General features: G+C 42.5%; 1 protein-coding gene across 5 annotated transcripts in view; it reads right to left on the bottom strand.

Moving 5' to 3' along the window:
- The window catches only part of LOC309856425 (transmembrane 9 superfamily member 2-like), a 100,593-nt gene that overhangs the window by 56,722 nt on the left and 28,728 nt on the right, over positions 1-15,143 (bottom strand). For all 5 annotated transcript variants that reach the window (XR_014307200.1, XM_082717619.1, XM_082717621.1 and 2 more), the window contains exons 4-6: positions 13,995-14,122; positions 13,558-13,684; positions 980-1,107 (exon numbers count right to left, since the gene is read on the bottom strand). Coding sequence is in view for 4 of the 5 variants with exons in the window: in XM_082717619.1 (XP_082573745.1) it covers positions 980-1,107; positions 13,558-13,684; positions 13,995-14,122 (383 nt within the window). In the remaining variant the exon portion in view is untranslated. The remainder of the gene's footprint in view (positions 1-979; positions 1,108-13,557; positions 13,685-13,994; positions 14,123-15,143) is intronic.

Below are 15,143 nucleotides of genomic sequence, written 5' to 3' on the forward strand. Positions count from 1 at the left end.
AAAAACAAAAAAACAAAAAAAAAAACTAATTCAGTCCTCTCCTTTCACAGATGAAGATATTAAGCCTATGGCAGATCAAGTTAACTGACCCAATGGTCAAAAGTTTGGCACAATACAGTTTCTAGCTCTTCTTTCCCTTTGGGAATCAATCATCTGTGCCAGACAGAACAACCTTGGCTGACGTCAAATAGGGCAGTAACCTTAAAAACAATAAAGTCTGATCCATTTCTATAAACTAGGGTTGACTTACAAAATGGAACCAGGAGAGTTGAGACTAAAATCCAAATTTCCTAATTCCTCATTTTGTCTTGGAAAACTCTATCACAAGGGCCTCCTTTAATATACTCACATTCTTTCCCCCATCTTAGTATTTCAGGTTTTATAATAGTTTGCCCATAATGGACCATGACTTTACACATTGTGTGCTATATTCCCCTCTCTGTCTTAATTGAAGAGTTCTCATTTATCCTATAGTTTTGAAGGATCCTAGTTGCAACATTCAAGGTTACCTGTCTAGTCTCTTACATAGTGCTGATTGTGCTTTACAATCTGTTGAGCATTTACTGGGGACCAGACACTACACTGAATGCCTAGTTATGAACTCTCTAACAGCTGTGCCATCCATTGTTAGTAGATTCTTCCTTATTTTCAGTTTATATCTGCCTGACAGACTCCAGTAATAGACCTGTCCAGAGAAGAAATCCAGATCTAAATCCCAGCTCTTTGTCCTATGGCAGCCAGCAAAGAAGAGCGTTAGGAGCCCTCAGTAAGTCTATTCCCTTCCACATCTGTCCATTTTTCCTCACATTACATGATAGGCAAACGCTAGGGAATAAATGGCCTGTTTGATTTTTCGAACCATATGTCTAAGGTTACATTACACATGTATCCTAAAAATGAAAATTCTAGTTGAGAACTCCCACATTCTGAATTAATTTTTAAATTAAGGGGGCTAATTAAAAAGATAGTCTATAATTACCTTTGGGGGTCAAGTCTAGCAGCAACCAATCTTGCAGTACTCCAATTTCTTTCACTTTCTTTGTGATATGTGATAATAATATCAACGTGGTTGAAGAGGTAGAAAGTATTACTTTTGTTGAATTCAGGCTGCAAAAAAGACATGGAAATTTTAAAGAAGCTTGAGCTTTTCCCAGAATCTAAAAAATATATAATCTGACCATTGATTTAAAATGAGACCCAGGGGTACCTGGGTGGCTCAGTGGGTTAAAGCCTCTGCCTTCCGCTCGGGTCATGATCCCAGGATCCTGGGATCGAGCCCCGCATCGGGCTCTCTGCTCAGCAGGGAGCCTGCTTCCTCCTCTCTCTCTCTCTCTCTGCCTGCCTCTCTGCCTACTTGTGATCTCTGTCTGTCAAATAAATAAAAATTTAAAAAAAAAATAATAAAATAAAATAAAATGAGACCCATTATAATATTACTGGCTAGGGGGTACCTGGGTGGCTCAGTGGGTTAAAGCCTCTGCCTTCAGCTCAGGTCATGATCCCAGAGTCCTGGAATTAAGTCTCGCATCGGGCTCTCTGCTCAGCAGGGAGCCTGTTTCCCTTCCTCTCTCTCTGCCTGCCTCTCTGCCTACTTGTGATCTTTGTCTGTCAAATAAATAAATAAAATCTTTTTAAAAATTATTACTGGCTATATTCCCTATGCTTTTTATCTTCATAACTTATTTATTTTATAACTGGCAGTTTGTACTTCTTAATCCCCTTCACCTATTTTGCCCATCCCCCATCCCCTCCCCTCTGGCAACCTCAGAACCTTCAGAAGGAAACAACGCTGCCTACACCTTGATCTTGGACTTCCAGACTCCAGAACTAGGAGACAATAAATGTTTGTTGGGTTTTTTTTTAAGATGTATTTATTTATTAGAGAGAAAGAGAGAGAGCATGCGCATGGCGCGGGGGCAGAGAGAGAGAGAGAATCTCAAGCAGACTCCTACTGAGCAGGGAGCCTGATGCGCAGGGCTCCATCCCAGGACCCTGAGATCATGACCTGAGCCAAAATCAGATGCTTCACCAACTAAGCCACTCAAGCACCCCAAACTTTTATTGTTTTAAGCTACCCATTTTGGTGGGTTTTTTTTTTTAAGATTTTATTTATTTGTTTGACAGAGATCACAAGAGGCAGAGAGGCAGGCCAAGAGGAAGGGAAGCAGGCTCCCTGCTGAGCAGAGAGCCCGATGAGGGGCTCGATCCCAGGACCCTGAGATCATGACCTGAGCTGAAGGCAGAGGCTTTAACCCACTGAGCCACCCAGGTGCCCCTAAGCTACCCATTTTACAGTGTATTTTTAGTGAAGCCCTAGCAAATAAAGGGCTTTGTAATACGAGCTTTGAAATCAGACAGCACCTACAAGCTATATGAACACAGACAAGTCACTTAACCTCTTTGAGCCTCAGTTTCCTCTTTTTAAAAATGGGAGCAATAAGGGAGCCTGGCTGGCCCAGCTGGTACAACATGTGATTCCTGATCTCAGGGTCATGAGTTTGAGCTCCACCTTGGATGTAGAGATTACTTATAAAAATAAATTTAACTGGGACGCCTGGGTGGCTCAGTCAGTTAAGCATCTGCCTTCAGCTCCAGTTGCGATCCCAGGGTCCTGGGATCAAGTCCTGTGCTAGACTCCTTCCTCGGGCAGCGAGCCTGCCTCTCTGTCTGCCTATCTCTCTCTCACTCACTCTGACAAATAAAAATATAAATCTTTTAAAAATAGATTTAACTAGGGACACCTGGGTGGCTCAGTGGGTTAAAGCCTCTGCCTCCAGCTCAGGTCATGATCTCAGAGTCCCGGGATCGAACCCCGCATCAGACTTTCTGATCTTTAAAAAATAGATTTAACTAAAAAAAAATGGGGACTATAATAGGATTGCTCATAGAATGGTTGAGGATTAAATAGAATAATGTATGTATTCAGTACAGTGCTTGGCATAGGAAGCCTTCAACAAATATTAGCTATTACATTACCCAAGCCCTTCAATCTTCAGAAAATGAATCCAAACGAACCTTGTCAATTACCATATTCAGTAATCTACCACATGCAGGACACCTAGATTGAGAATTATGGCTCTGGAAATCCCAGAATTGAGGGTGATGGCCTGAAGGAATTTTAGAGATCCTTTAGTACAATGATGATAGAGAAGAGGGTAGCAGTGATCCTGTGGAGGAGTCTCACAGTCAGCTTAGGGTGGAGAGTAAGTACTGCTCCCTGCAGGGCTGTCCGTAAATGCAAAGGATTAAAAACCACCAAGAAACCACTGTCTATCCACTCAGTTAAATGAAACATGGTGTGATCATATAGAGAAATAAACTGCAGCTAGCAGATTTGCATGTCCTAGTATGGAGAATACCACGTATTGGTATCGGATGTCCATGATATATACAAATAGAAGCAGCCAGCGTTGTGGTTAAAGTTGTGGTCTCCACAGTCAAACTGCCTAGGTTGAAAGCTCAGGTATGGGATATACTAACCTGTGTGATCACAAGGCTAGGAACATTGCTTCATTCATTCATTCATTCATTCAGCAAATATTTTTGAACATCTGTTATATGCCAGGCACATCTTAACTATGCCCTAAGGGCTAACATCCTACAAACATTCAAATAATATAAGAGGGAGTTCCCTATGTTGCAGAGAGAACGGAATTTGGACCAGAAAACACTGGGACGCAATTCAGATTTTGCCACATACACTCTAGGGCGTTTTCTTTTTCTTTTTTTTTTTTTTATAAATTTATTTATTTCACAGACAGAGATAGGCAGAGAGGCAGGCGGAGAGAGAGGGAAACAGGCTCCCTGATGAGCAGAGAGCCCGATGCAGGGCTTGATCCCAGGATCCTGGGATCCTGACCCGAGCCAAAGGCAGAGGCTTTAACCCACTGAGCCACCCAGGAGCCCCTGGCCGTAGTTTTCTTAAAATGGGGACACCATCACTCACTTCATAAAATCATTAAGTGGATTAAATGAGAAATTATAGGGAAAGAACTAGCCCAGCACCTGGCACAGAACAAGGAGATCATTAAATGTTAGTTTCCTTCCTACTGATGTTAAAATTGTGCTTTGAATCTTCAGCTAGATTTCCAGTTCCAATCCACTTTGGGCTAAATCTCCTGCTGAAAACTACAAATGATAAATATAACATAACAAATATCTTCATAAAAGCAACATGAACACAGAATGTACAACAGCAAAAGTCAACCGTAATGTAAAGTACGGACATTGGGTGTCAATTGTTCATCAGTTGTGTAAAATGTACCACTCTGGGGTGGGCAGCTGGCTCAGTTGGTAGAACATGTGACCTTCAATCTCCAGGTTGTAAGTTCAAGCCCCACGTTGGTGTAGAGATGACTTAAAAATAAAATCTTTTTAGGGGTGCCTGGGTGAGTCAGCCGGTTAAGTGTCAGACTCAGTTTCAGCTCAGATCATGAGCCCAGGATCATGAGATCAGGACCCAGACCCAAGTCTGCTTGTCCCTCTTCCTCTGCTCCTACCCGAGCTCTTGATTTCTCTCTCTCCAATAAATAAGTAAAATCTTAATTTTTTTAAATTTTTATATATATATTTTAAAGATTTTATTTATTTATCAGAGAGAGAGCGAGAGCGAGCGAGCACAGGCAGACAGAATGGCAGGCAGAGGCAGAGGGAGAAGCAGGCTCCCCACAGAGCAAGGAGCCTGATGCGGGACTCGATCCCAGGACGCTGGGATCATGACCTGAGCCGAAGGCAGCTGCTTAACCAACTGAGCCGCCCAGGCGTCCCTTTTTTTTAATTTTTAAAAACAAAAATGAAATATACTACTCTGGTGCGGGGGGTTGATAGTGGGGGAGGCTATGTATCTATCGGGGTACTCTCTGTACATTTCCTCTTAATTTTGCTGTGAACCTAATCCTGCTCTAAAAAATAAAGTCTTTTAAATTTGAAACAAAAACAAAACATGAGCTGAGGATAAAGTGAGGAATTGCCATGCCAAATTCTAAGGGAAATCTGGAAGCCAGAGAGTTAAGCTGGGTGAGGGAGCACTGACATGGCTATTGCCCTGAGGACATCTGCTGTTCTGGGTAAACTTGAACTTAAGTTTGGGTAGCCTCATGGGATAGGGAGGAGAGCACTCAGGGAGGGCCCTCCCAGCTGAGAAGGCTAAAATGAGACCCTATGCCCATTAATCTGAGACCACTGACCCCTCGCAAAACCAATACCCTCAAAGGTAAAGATGAGCCAGGAGTAAACCTTCTCCACAACCCCCAATGGACTATAAGGAAGATGGCCTTGATGCTAAACACAAAAAGGGAGTGGGGGAACTGTCCTTGAGTAGTTTTGGCCACAGGCCAGTCCTAACATACATTTGCAATGTGGATTCCCATCACCTAAGTGGCCCCAGGAAATTCAAGTTGTGAATTTGCTTTAAGGCAGTCCCAGGCTGGTATTTCCCAAAGACGCTTTGCCGAAGTGAATGAAAATCTTCTCTGGAGGAAACTAGTTTGACCCTGGGACTCAAAGAAACTCCACAAACAACTTTCTTTTAGAGATTGAGAGAGTGAGCAAGAAGCATTGGGGGCCAGAGGGAGAGGGAGAATCTCAAGCAGGCTCCACGCCCAGTGTAGAGCCAGACACTTGAACTCACGACGCTGAGACCATGACCTGAGCTGAAATCAAGAATCAGACTGACTGAAATCTAGTCATTTGCGATAACGTGGATGGAACTAGAGCGTATCATGCTTAGCGAAATAAGTCAAGCAGAGAAAGACAACTATCATATGATCTCCCTGATATGAGGAAGTGGAGATGCAACATGGGGGGTTAAGGGGGTAGGAGAAGAATAAATGAAACAAGATGGGATTGGGAGGGAGACAAACCATAAGTGACTCTTAATCTCACAAAACAAACTGAGGGTTGCTGGGGGGAGGGGGTTTGGGAGAAGGGGGTAGGATTATGGACATTGGGGAGGGTATGTGCTTTGGTGAGTGCTGTGAAGTGTGTAAACCTGGCGATTCACAGACCTGTACCCCAGGGGATAAAAATACATTACATGTTTATAAAAAATAGAAAATTAAAAATTAAAAAAAAAAGAATCTGGCTGAGCAACCCACGTGCCCCATCAGAAGCAGATTTAAAATTAACATTTACTATACTTCAAAGAAGTAAAATACAAGCATGATAGCATGTGCATGAAATAGAAAAGTACAAAATAATGATGTAGCGAATTTGCAAAAGAACAAAACAAAACTTGCAGAAATGAGAAAGCTAATTGTTGAAATTAAAAATTCATTGCCTATGAGGGTTTTTTTTTAGGATTTTTGAGGATTGTTTATGTATGAATTAACTTATAAATTATCAGATGCCAAGGCAAAGGGCTTAAAAATGTGAGAACAGGGCGCCTGGGTGGGTTAAAGCCTCTGCCTTCGGCTCGGGTCATGATCTCAGGGTCCTGGGATCAAGTCCCGCATCGGGTTCTCTGCTCAGCGGGGCGCCTGCTTCCTCCTCTCTCTCTGCCTGCCTCTCTGCCTACTTGTGATCTGTCTGTCAAATAAATAAATAAATAAAGATCTTTTAAAAAATAAAAAAAAATGTGAGAACAAAAATCTCAATATGTTTGATATCAATGTTATTGTAATAAAACATTTCTTTTTTTCTAAGTTCTTATCTAAATTCTAGTAAGTTAACACACAGTGCAATATTGATTTCAGGAGTAGAATCTAGTGATTCATCATTTACATACAACACCCGGGGCTCATCACAACATGTGCCCTCAATGCCAATGTTCATAAGAGAAGAAACAAATGAGAAGAAAATTTAGACTAGAAGATAAGCCAGAACACAGCACAGAAAAAAATGGAAAATACACAAGGGAGATTAAGAGGCATGTAGGAGAAAATAAAAACATTTCACACAGCTTTAACTGGAGTCTGAAAAGGAAAGAAGAAAGCATCTGACAATGCTGAGAATTCCAGAACTGATAAGACACACCAATTCAGGAAACTCAAAAAAGTTACAAAGAAGATTAAAAACAAAGCAAAACAAAAATCTATAACTAGACACCTAATCATGAAACTGCATGAGACCCTTTAAAGAAAGAGGTGACTAATAATTCCATTTCATGGAATCTAAAATGCCACCAACTATAAAACATTATTTTAGGGGGACCTGGGTGGCACAGTCAGTTAAGCATCTGATTCTTGGTTTCGGCTCGGGTCGTGGTCTCAGGGTTGTAGGATCGAACCCTGTGTTGGGCTCCATGATCAGAGTAGGGTCTGCTTGGAGATCTCACTCCCTCTGTCCCTCCCTTCCCCCACCTCCACTTTCTCTCTTAAATAAATAAATCTTTTGGAAAGACATTATTTTATGTGCTGCTAAGAAAAAACATTGCTAATTAAACTTTGCCAAGCCATCAACTGAAAGGGACACATTCTGATTTCATAAATGTTAAAATATAGGAAAAGATGAGTTTTAGAATCAATAAAATGCAGAATATAAAAATTATGAACAAAGGGTGCCTGGGTGGCTCAGTAGGTTAAAGCCTCTGCCTTCGGCTCGGGTCATGATCCCAGGGTCATGGGATGGAGCCCTGCATTGGGCTCTCTGCTCAGCAGGGAGCCTGCTTCCTCCTCTCTCTCTGCCTGCCCCTCTGCCTACTTGTGATGTCTGTCTGTCAAATAAATAAATAGAATATTTAAAAATAAATAAATAGGGGCGCCTGGGTGGCTCAGTGGGTTAAAGCCTCTGCCTTCGGCTCAGGTCATGATCCCAAGTCCTGGGATGGAGCCCCACATCGGGCTCCCTGCTCAGGCAGGAGCCTGCTTCCTCCTCTCTTTCTGCCTGCCTCTCTGCCTATTTGTGATCTCTGTCTGTCAAATAAACAAATAAAATCTTTTTAAAAATAAATAAATAAATAAATAAAAACAAAAATAATGAACAAAACCATAAACTAGTATAACAGAAGTGAGACCAAACATCATATCAGTATATGTAAATGGCTTAACTCACCCAGTAAGAGGAAAAGGACTTTCGGAAGATACCACAAAGCAAAACTCAACATGTTGTGTACAAGAGACACATCTAAAACAAAGAGGTTCTGAAAAGCCAAAAAGGGATGGGCAAAGTTACACCGAAGGAATGCACGCAAGAAGAAAGCAAGGGACTTGGACTCCCTTCTTCCGACATGATGGAATAATGCAAGACCTGATTTATCCCTTCACTTTAAACAACTAAAAAAAATGGGTAAAATATATAAAGACAACATTTTTTAGACCTCAGACAACAAAGTGCATTAAGAAACTGATCACTGGGGCACCTGGGTGGCTCAGTTGGTTGAGCAACTGACTCTTGGTTTCAGCTCAGGTCATGGTCTTGGGGGTCCTGGGATCAAGCCCCGCATTGGGCTCCACAGTCAGTGGGGAGTCTGCTTGGGATTCTCTCTCTCCCTTTGCCCTCCCCAAATGAATAAATAAATCCTTAAAAAAGAGAGAGAGAGACTGATCATTAAGAGAAAGGCAACTAAGGTGAGCCCACCTATTGCTTCAGGCTTACTTCCCAGGGAGAATTTTCAGGATCTGGGGCAAGGAAAGGGTACCCAATCAGAACCCTGCAGTCTCCCAGAATTGAGGAGACAAGGTTCACAATCCAGGGATGCCCAGGGGCTACATGGTATGGGGTAGAAACCAGAGAGAAGAGAGCTACACAGAGATTTCATCGGTAAATGCATATAAGTGTGCCAGTGGGGCGCCTGGGTGACTCAGTGGGTTGAAGCCTCTGCCTTTGGCTCAGGTCCGGATCCCAGGGTCTTGGGATTGAGCCCCCGCATTGGGCTCTCTGCTCGGCAGGGAGCCTGCTTCCCTTTCTCTCTCTCTCTGCCTGCTTCTCTGCCTACTTGTGATCTCTGTCTGTCAAATAAATAAATAAAATCTTTTTAAAAATAAATAAATAGGGGTTCCTGGGTGGCTCAGTGCATTAAAGCCTCTGCCTTCGGCTCAGGTCATGATCCCAGGATCCTGGGATCGAGCCCCCCATCAGACTCTCTGCTCCACGGGGAGCCTGCTTCTCCCCTCTCTCTCTGCCTGCCTCTCTGCCTACTTGTGATCTCTCTCTCTCTGTCAAATAAATAAAATCTTTTTAATAAATAAATAAATAAATAAATAATAAATAAAGTGTGCCATAAAGTGTGCCAGTCATTGACTTCTTGCCTCACATCTCCAAATTCATTCCTTTTGGCCTCTATGAAAATTATGCAGGCCCTTTAATTTTTTTCTTTGGCAGGTGACTGGGTGGCTCAGTTGGCTTAGGTCGTGATCCCAGGGTCCTCAGATCAAGGACCACATTGGGCTCCCTGCTCAGCAGAGAGCTTGCTTCTCCCTCTCCCTCTGCCTGCTGCTCCCCCTGCTTGTGCATTCATCCGCTCCCTCTCTCAAATAAATAAAATCTTTGTTTTAAATATTTTATTTATTTATTTGACAGACAGAGATCACAAGTAGGCAGAGAGGCAGGCAGAGAAAGAGAGAGGAGGAAACAGGCTCCCTGCTGAGCAGAGAGCCCGATGCGGGGCTCGATCCCAGGACCCTGGGATCATGACCTGAGCCTAAGGCAGAGGCTTTAACCCACTGAGTCACCCAGGCGCCCCGAAATAAAATCTTTTTTAAAAAATTGTTTTCCGAGGCACCTGGGTGGCTTAGTGGGTTAAAGCCTCTGCCTTAAGCTCAGGTCATGATCCCAGGGTCCTGGAATCAAGTCCCACATCGGGCTCTCTGCTCAGCAGGGATCCTGCTTCCCCCTCTCTCTCTGTCTGCCTTTTTGCCTACTTGTGATCTCCGTCTGTCAAATAAATAAATAAAATCTTTAAATTTTTTTTAAAAAATAAAAAATCGTTTTCCTTTGCAAGAAGGTGTTGAATGAAGTGTTGCCAGTAGAGGGCGCTGGACAAACATTACCAGGGAGAAGAGTTCGGATTTCTGGTTGAGGGGAGCTCTGGCTCTAGGCTCCCGCTCCAGTTTCTCCAGTGAACACAACCTCTAAAGAATTAATGGATCCATGTGTCTCAACAAAAAGAAAGATAAAAAGACATCAGGGTTGGGGTGGGAGGGAGGGATGAGTAGGCAGAAGGAAGAACACAGATTTATAGGGCTGTGAGACTACTCAGTAGGATACCCTTACAGTAGGTATGTGTCATTATACATTTGTCCAAACCCATAAAATGTACAACACGAAGAGTGAACCCTACTGAAAACTGTGCTCTCTGGGCGATAATGCTGTGTCAATGTAGGTTTATCAGTAACAAATGTGCCACACTCTGGTGAGTGATACTGATCATGAGCGAGGCTATCTATGCACATGGGGGAGGGCAAGGGGTCTGAGGGAAAATCTCTGCACCTGCCTCTCAATTTTTCTCTGAACCTAAAACATCTAAATAATAAATCTGGTTTTTTGGAGGGGGGATCCTGGGTGGCACAGTTGGTTAACTGTCTGACTCTCGGTTTCAGCTCATGGTCATGGTCTCAGGGTCATGGGATCTAGCCCCAAGTCAGACTCCACACACAGCACAGAATCAGCTTGTCCCCCTTTTTCTCTTTTTCAAGTAAATAAAATCTTAAAAATAATAATAATAAATTCATTTGTTAGGGACGCCTGGGTGGCTCAGTTGGTTGGGCGGCTGCCTTCGGCTCAGGTCATGATCCCGGCGTCCTGGGATCGAGTCCCACATCGGGCTCCTTGCTTGGCGGGGAGCCTGCTTCTCCCTCTGCCTCTGCCTGCCACTCTGTCTGCCTGTGCTTCCTCTCGCTTCTCTCTCTATGACAAATGAATAAATAATAAATAAATAAATAAATAAATAAATTCATTTGTTAAAAAGGAGACATCATTTGTCTCTTGAAAGAACGCACCACTATCTTATCTCACCAAGAAATCAAACTTGAATCTGATCAAGCCAGCAGATCCATCTGCCAATTTGCAAAAACTAAAAGACAGAGAACATGCAGCCTTGTTTGGTGAATGATACAGGGATAGACAAAAGGATAGACATGGGATAAATCAAATATTTTAAAATGCTAATTTGGGGCACGTTTCTGGCTCAGTTGGAAGAGCATCCAACTCTTGATCTTGGACTCATTAATTCAAGCCCCTGTTGGGTGTAGAGATTACTTAAATAGAACTGTAAAAAGAAATTAAAACGCGGGGCGCCTGGGTGGCTTAGTGGGTTAAAGCCTCTGCCTTCAGCTCAGGTCGTGATCTCAGGGTCCTGGGATCGAGCCCTGCATCGGGCTCTCTGTTCGGTGGGGAGCCTGCTTCCCCCTCTCTCTGCCTACTTGTGACCTCTGTCTGTCAAATAAATAAATAAATAAAATCTTTTTTAAAAATAAAAAAAAATTAAAACGCTTATGATAGAATCTAGGTACTGGGGTGCCTGTATGGCTCAGTGGGTTAAGCCTCTGCCTTCAGATCAGGTCATGATCTCAGGGTCCTGGGATCAAGCCCCACATTGGGCTCTCTGCTCAGCGGGGAGCCTGCTTCTCCCACTCTCTCTGCCTGCCTCTGCCTACTTGTGATCTCTGTCTCCATCAAATAAATAAAATCTTAAAAAAAAAAGAATCTAGGCACTGCATATATGAGTGTCCACTACATAATGAATTAAGCTTTTCTATGTGTTTGAAATTGCTCATAATAAAAGATTTTTAAAAGATATATGAGGGGCGCCTGGGTGGCTCAGTTGGTTAAGCATCTGTCTTCAGCTCAGGTCAAGATCTCAGGGTCCTTGGATCGAGCCCCACATCAGGCTCCCTGCTTAGCAGGGAGCCTGCTTCTCCCTTTCCCTCTGCCTGCTGTTCCCCATGCTTGTGCTCTCCCTGTGTCAAATAAATAAATAAATAAAATCTTTAAATATTTTTTAAATCTAAAAATCTTCAAAAAAAACATTTAGGGGTGCCTGGCTGGCTCAGTCAGAAGAACATGTGATGCTTGATCTTGAGGTCCTGAGTTCCAGCCCCAGGATAGGTGTAGAAATGACTAAGACTAAGTAAACTAAAAAAATTTAATAGATAAATAATAAGTCCCTCAAATATGACCAAAATCACCAAGATGGTGCATAAATGACTGAAATTTCAGAAGTACTGCACTTTTCTCTGGAAAGAAACAGTTAAGTGCACCATCAGTTAGACAACCAAGGCAGAAACTGGGCAGTCACCCTACACTCTTCCTTCTCCTGTCCCTTTTGTCCCCGTCACTGACCTGCATCAAGTCACCATACAGAAAACAGATCAAAAGCAGTGCTGCCCTGGTGGAGCCCTTTCACGTCCGTTCGGCCCCTTAGTCATGCTCCATGGCAGCCCCAAGACACTCCTGCTAGTCTGGAGCCTGGTAGGAGACTGCCTGAGAACCGCAAGGCAGAACAGTGTGATTGGGACATCCAAGCTAGAAAGATCAGAGCTGGAGTCCACTTCTGCCACGTAACTAGCTTTATGCCTCTAGTCATGCCACAGCCTCTCGGAGACTGAGTCTCACCTTCTGTAAAATGACAGCAGTGGATCCCCACAACAGGGCCATTCTCAGGATGAAATCAATCACTGTCTAAAGCAATATAACATCGGGGCGCCTGGGTGGCTCAGTGGGTTAAGGCCTCTGCCTTCAGCTCAGGTCATGATCTCAGGGTCCTGGGATCGAGCCCCTCATCGGGCTCTCTGCTCAGCGGGGAGCCTGCTTCCTCCTCTCTCTCTGCCTGTCTCTCTGCCTGCTTGTGATCTCTGTCTGTCAAATAAATGAATAAAATCTTTAAAAAAAAAAGGTGTTGGCAATGAGCCATCTTACACAGAACATCAATGCAATATTTTAAAAATAAATAAATAAATAAAGCAACATAACATCGCTCCTGGCCCGAAAAGAGGCATTCAATACGATTCTCCTCACCATTGGACACAGGACCTCCCTCCATGACCTGGCTTCTGCCTACCCCCCATTTTAGCTTCATCTCTAGCTGTACTTTCCAAACCCCAAAACTTATGCTGAGAGACATGCTCGACTCCTCACAGTCCCCCAATCACATCATCCTACTTCAGACTTCCAAACTTTTTTTTTTTTTAATTTATTTATTTGACACAGAGAGAGAGATCACAAGTAGGCAGAGAGGCAGGCAGAGAGAGAGGAGGAAGCAGGCTCCCCGCTGAGCAGAGAGCGGGGAGCCTGCTTCCCGATGTGGGGCTCGATCCCAGGACCCTGGGTCATGACCTGAGCTGAAGGCAGAGGCTTAACCCACCAAGCCACCCAGGCGCCACGACTTCCAAGCTCTAGATCACATTGATCTCCCTCCTAGAAATGCTCACCCACCCATTTATTTCACAAATACTTTTTCATTCCCTCCATTATATCCTCCTTGTCCCTTTTCTACAGGGCCACCTCCTTACTCAGGACTGGGAACTTTGTGAGGACAGAGACCATACCTACTTGAGTTTGTATTCCCAACACCTAGCCCAAAACCTAGAAGATGGTAGGTGTCCCGTTAATGTTTGCTAAGTGACTATAACAGAAAGCAAATTACAAGCAACTTATATTCTATAGTAAGTTCTCAACACTTACGTGGATAGCGCAAACATCTTTTGCTGCGCCATCTTTGGTAATAAAACAGCCTATCGGAAATCCTGTTGTGCAGTACTTTCCATCCTCAATAACGTGACACCATATTACTGGCATATTATCAATAATCCTAAACATAAATATTTTAAAAATAAAAGATTTAACAAGCATGCATGTCACACCAAGCAATACCAACATCATCTTGCAAATATTTAATTCGAATTTGTATTCAAAGTCACAAAAAATAGTCTATAATTTCAAGTATTAATTAAAACTACTTTTTTTTAAAAAAAACTATTGAAAGGACTTAAAATTTTTAATCAAAGTCACAAAAATAGTGTACAATTTCAAGTACTAAAATTACTTTTTTTTATAAAAAACTACTTCTGAAAGGACTTAAAAAATTAAGTCATGTTATCTCAGTGTTATCGCAACCCTACCAGTGATGTTGATAGTTTAGTTGTATCCCTTTCTTCAAAAAAGCCAGTTTTTTCTTGTGGTGGTCATTTCCTTTATCGTAGGATTTTACACAGACTTTTCTACATGTTTCTGTCTTGTTAAAAGAAAACTGTTAAAAAACATTTAAAATAATGAAAGATTTGACTACATTTTAGAAAACAAGTGTCACAAAATAAGCACTTTACCTTACAGATAAACCTTGTTCTCAGAGATTTCAGTATGCCATTAGCCTCAATACTCTCTCCTTTGACTTTCAATTCATACCTGAAATGATTACACTACACACACACACACACATAATACACACATGCACACACACGCACACACACACATGCGCACATACACTGACAATATGCTTTCACCACTAAGCAGAAGAATTTTCCTTCTTCAGTAACACATAAGGTGGGATATAATATCTACTGTAACTTCCTAAGACCACCTTGATATGGAACCCTTCACTTAAAAGTGGTAACAAAATTGATTTTAGTGATGGTCACACAATGCTCTGAATATACTAAAAAAAATTAAGTCAAAGGGGCGCCTGGGTGGCTTAGTCAGTTAAGTGTCTGCCTTTGGCTCAGTCCATGATCTCAGGGTCCTGGGATCGAGCCCTGCATCAAGCTCCTTGCTCAACGGGGAGTCTGCTTCTCCCTCTCCCACTCCCCACCCCTGGCTTATACCCTCTCTCAAATAAATAAAATCTTTAACAAACAGAAAATAAAAAATAAACAAACGTTAAATCAGATACTTCAAGGGGTGCCTGGCTGACTCAGTCAATGCAGCATGCAACTCTTGATCTCCAGGCTGTGAGTTCAAGCCCCACCTTGGGTGTGTAGAGCTTACTTAAAAAAAAAAAATGGCCACTTAAAATAGGTGAATTCTTTGGTATGTGAATATTTCTCAATAGAGCTGTTAATAAAAAAGTATCAATAAAATATTTCATACTTTTAACATGAAACCTCTTATTTACAAAGTCTAGCTATCAAGGATTATCAGGACGAAGTACCAGTGTTACTAATCAGGAAATAATGGGCAAGAATAAACTACGAAAAAGAGTTATAGTAAGGACCTCATACCCTGAAATCATACAAATATTAACCAAAAAGTTCCCTATTGGCAGCTGAGAAGAA

Source organism: Mustela nivalis, assembly GCF_964662115.1.
Source record: "Mustela nivalis genome assembly, chromosome: X".
Taxonomy (NCBI): Eukaryota; Metazoa; Chordata; class Mammalia; order Carnivora; family Mustelidae; genus Mustela; species Mustela nivalis.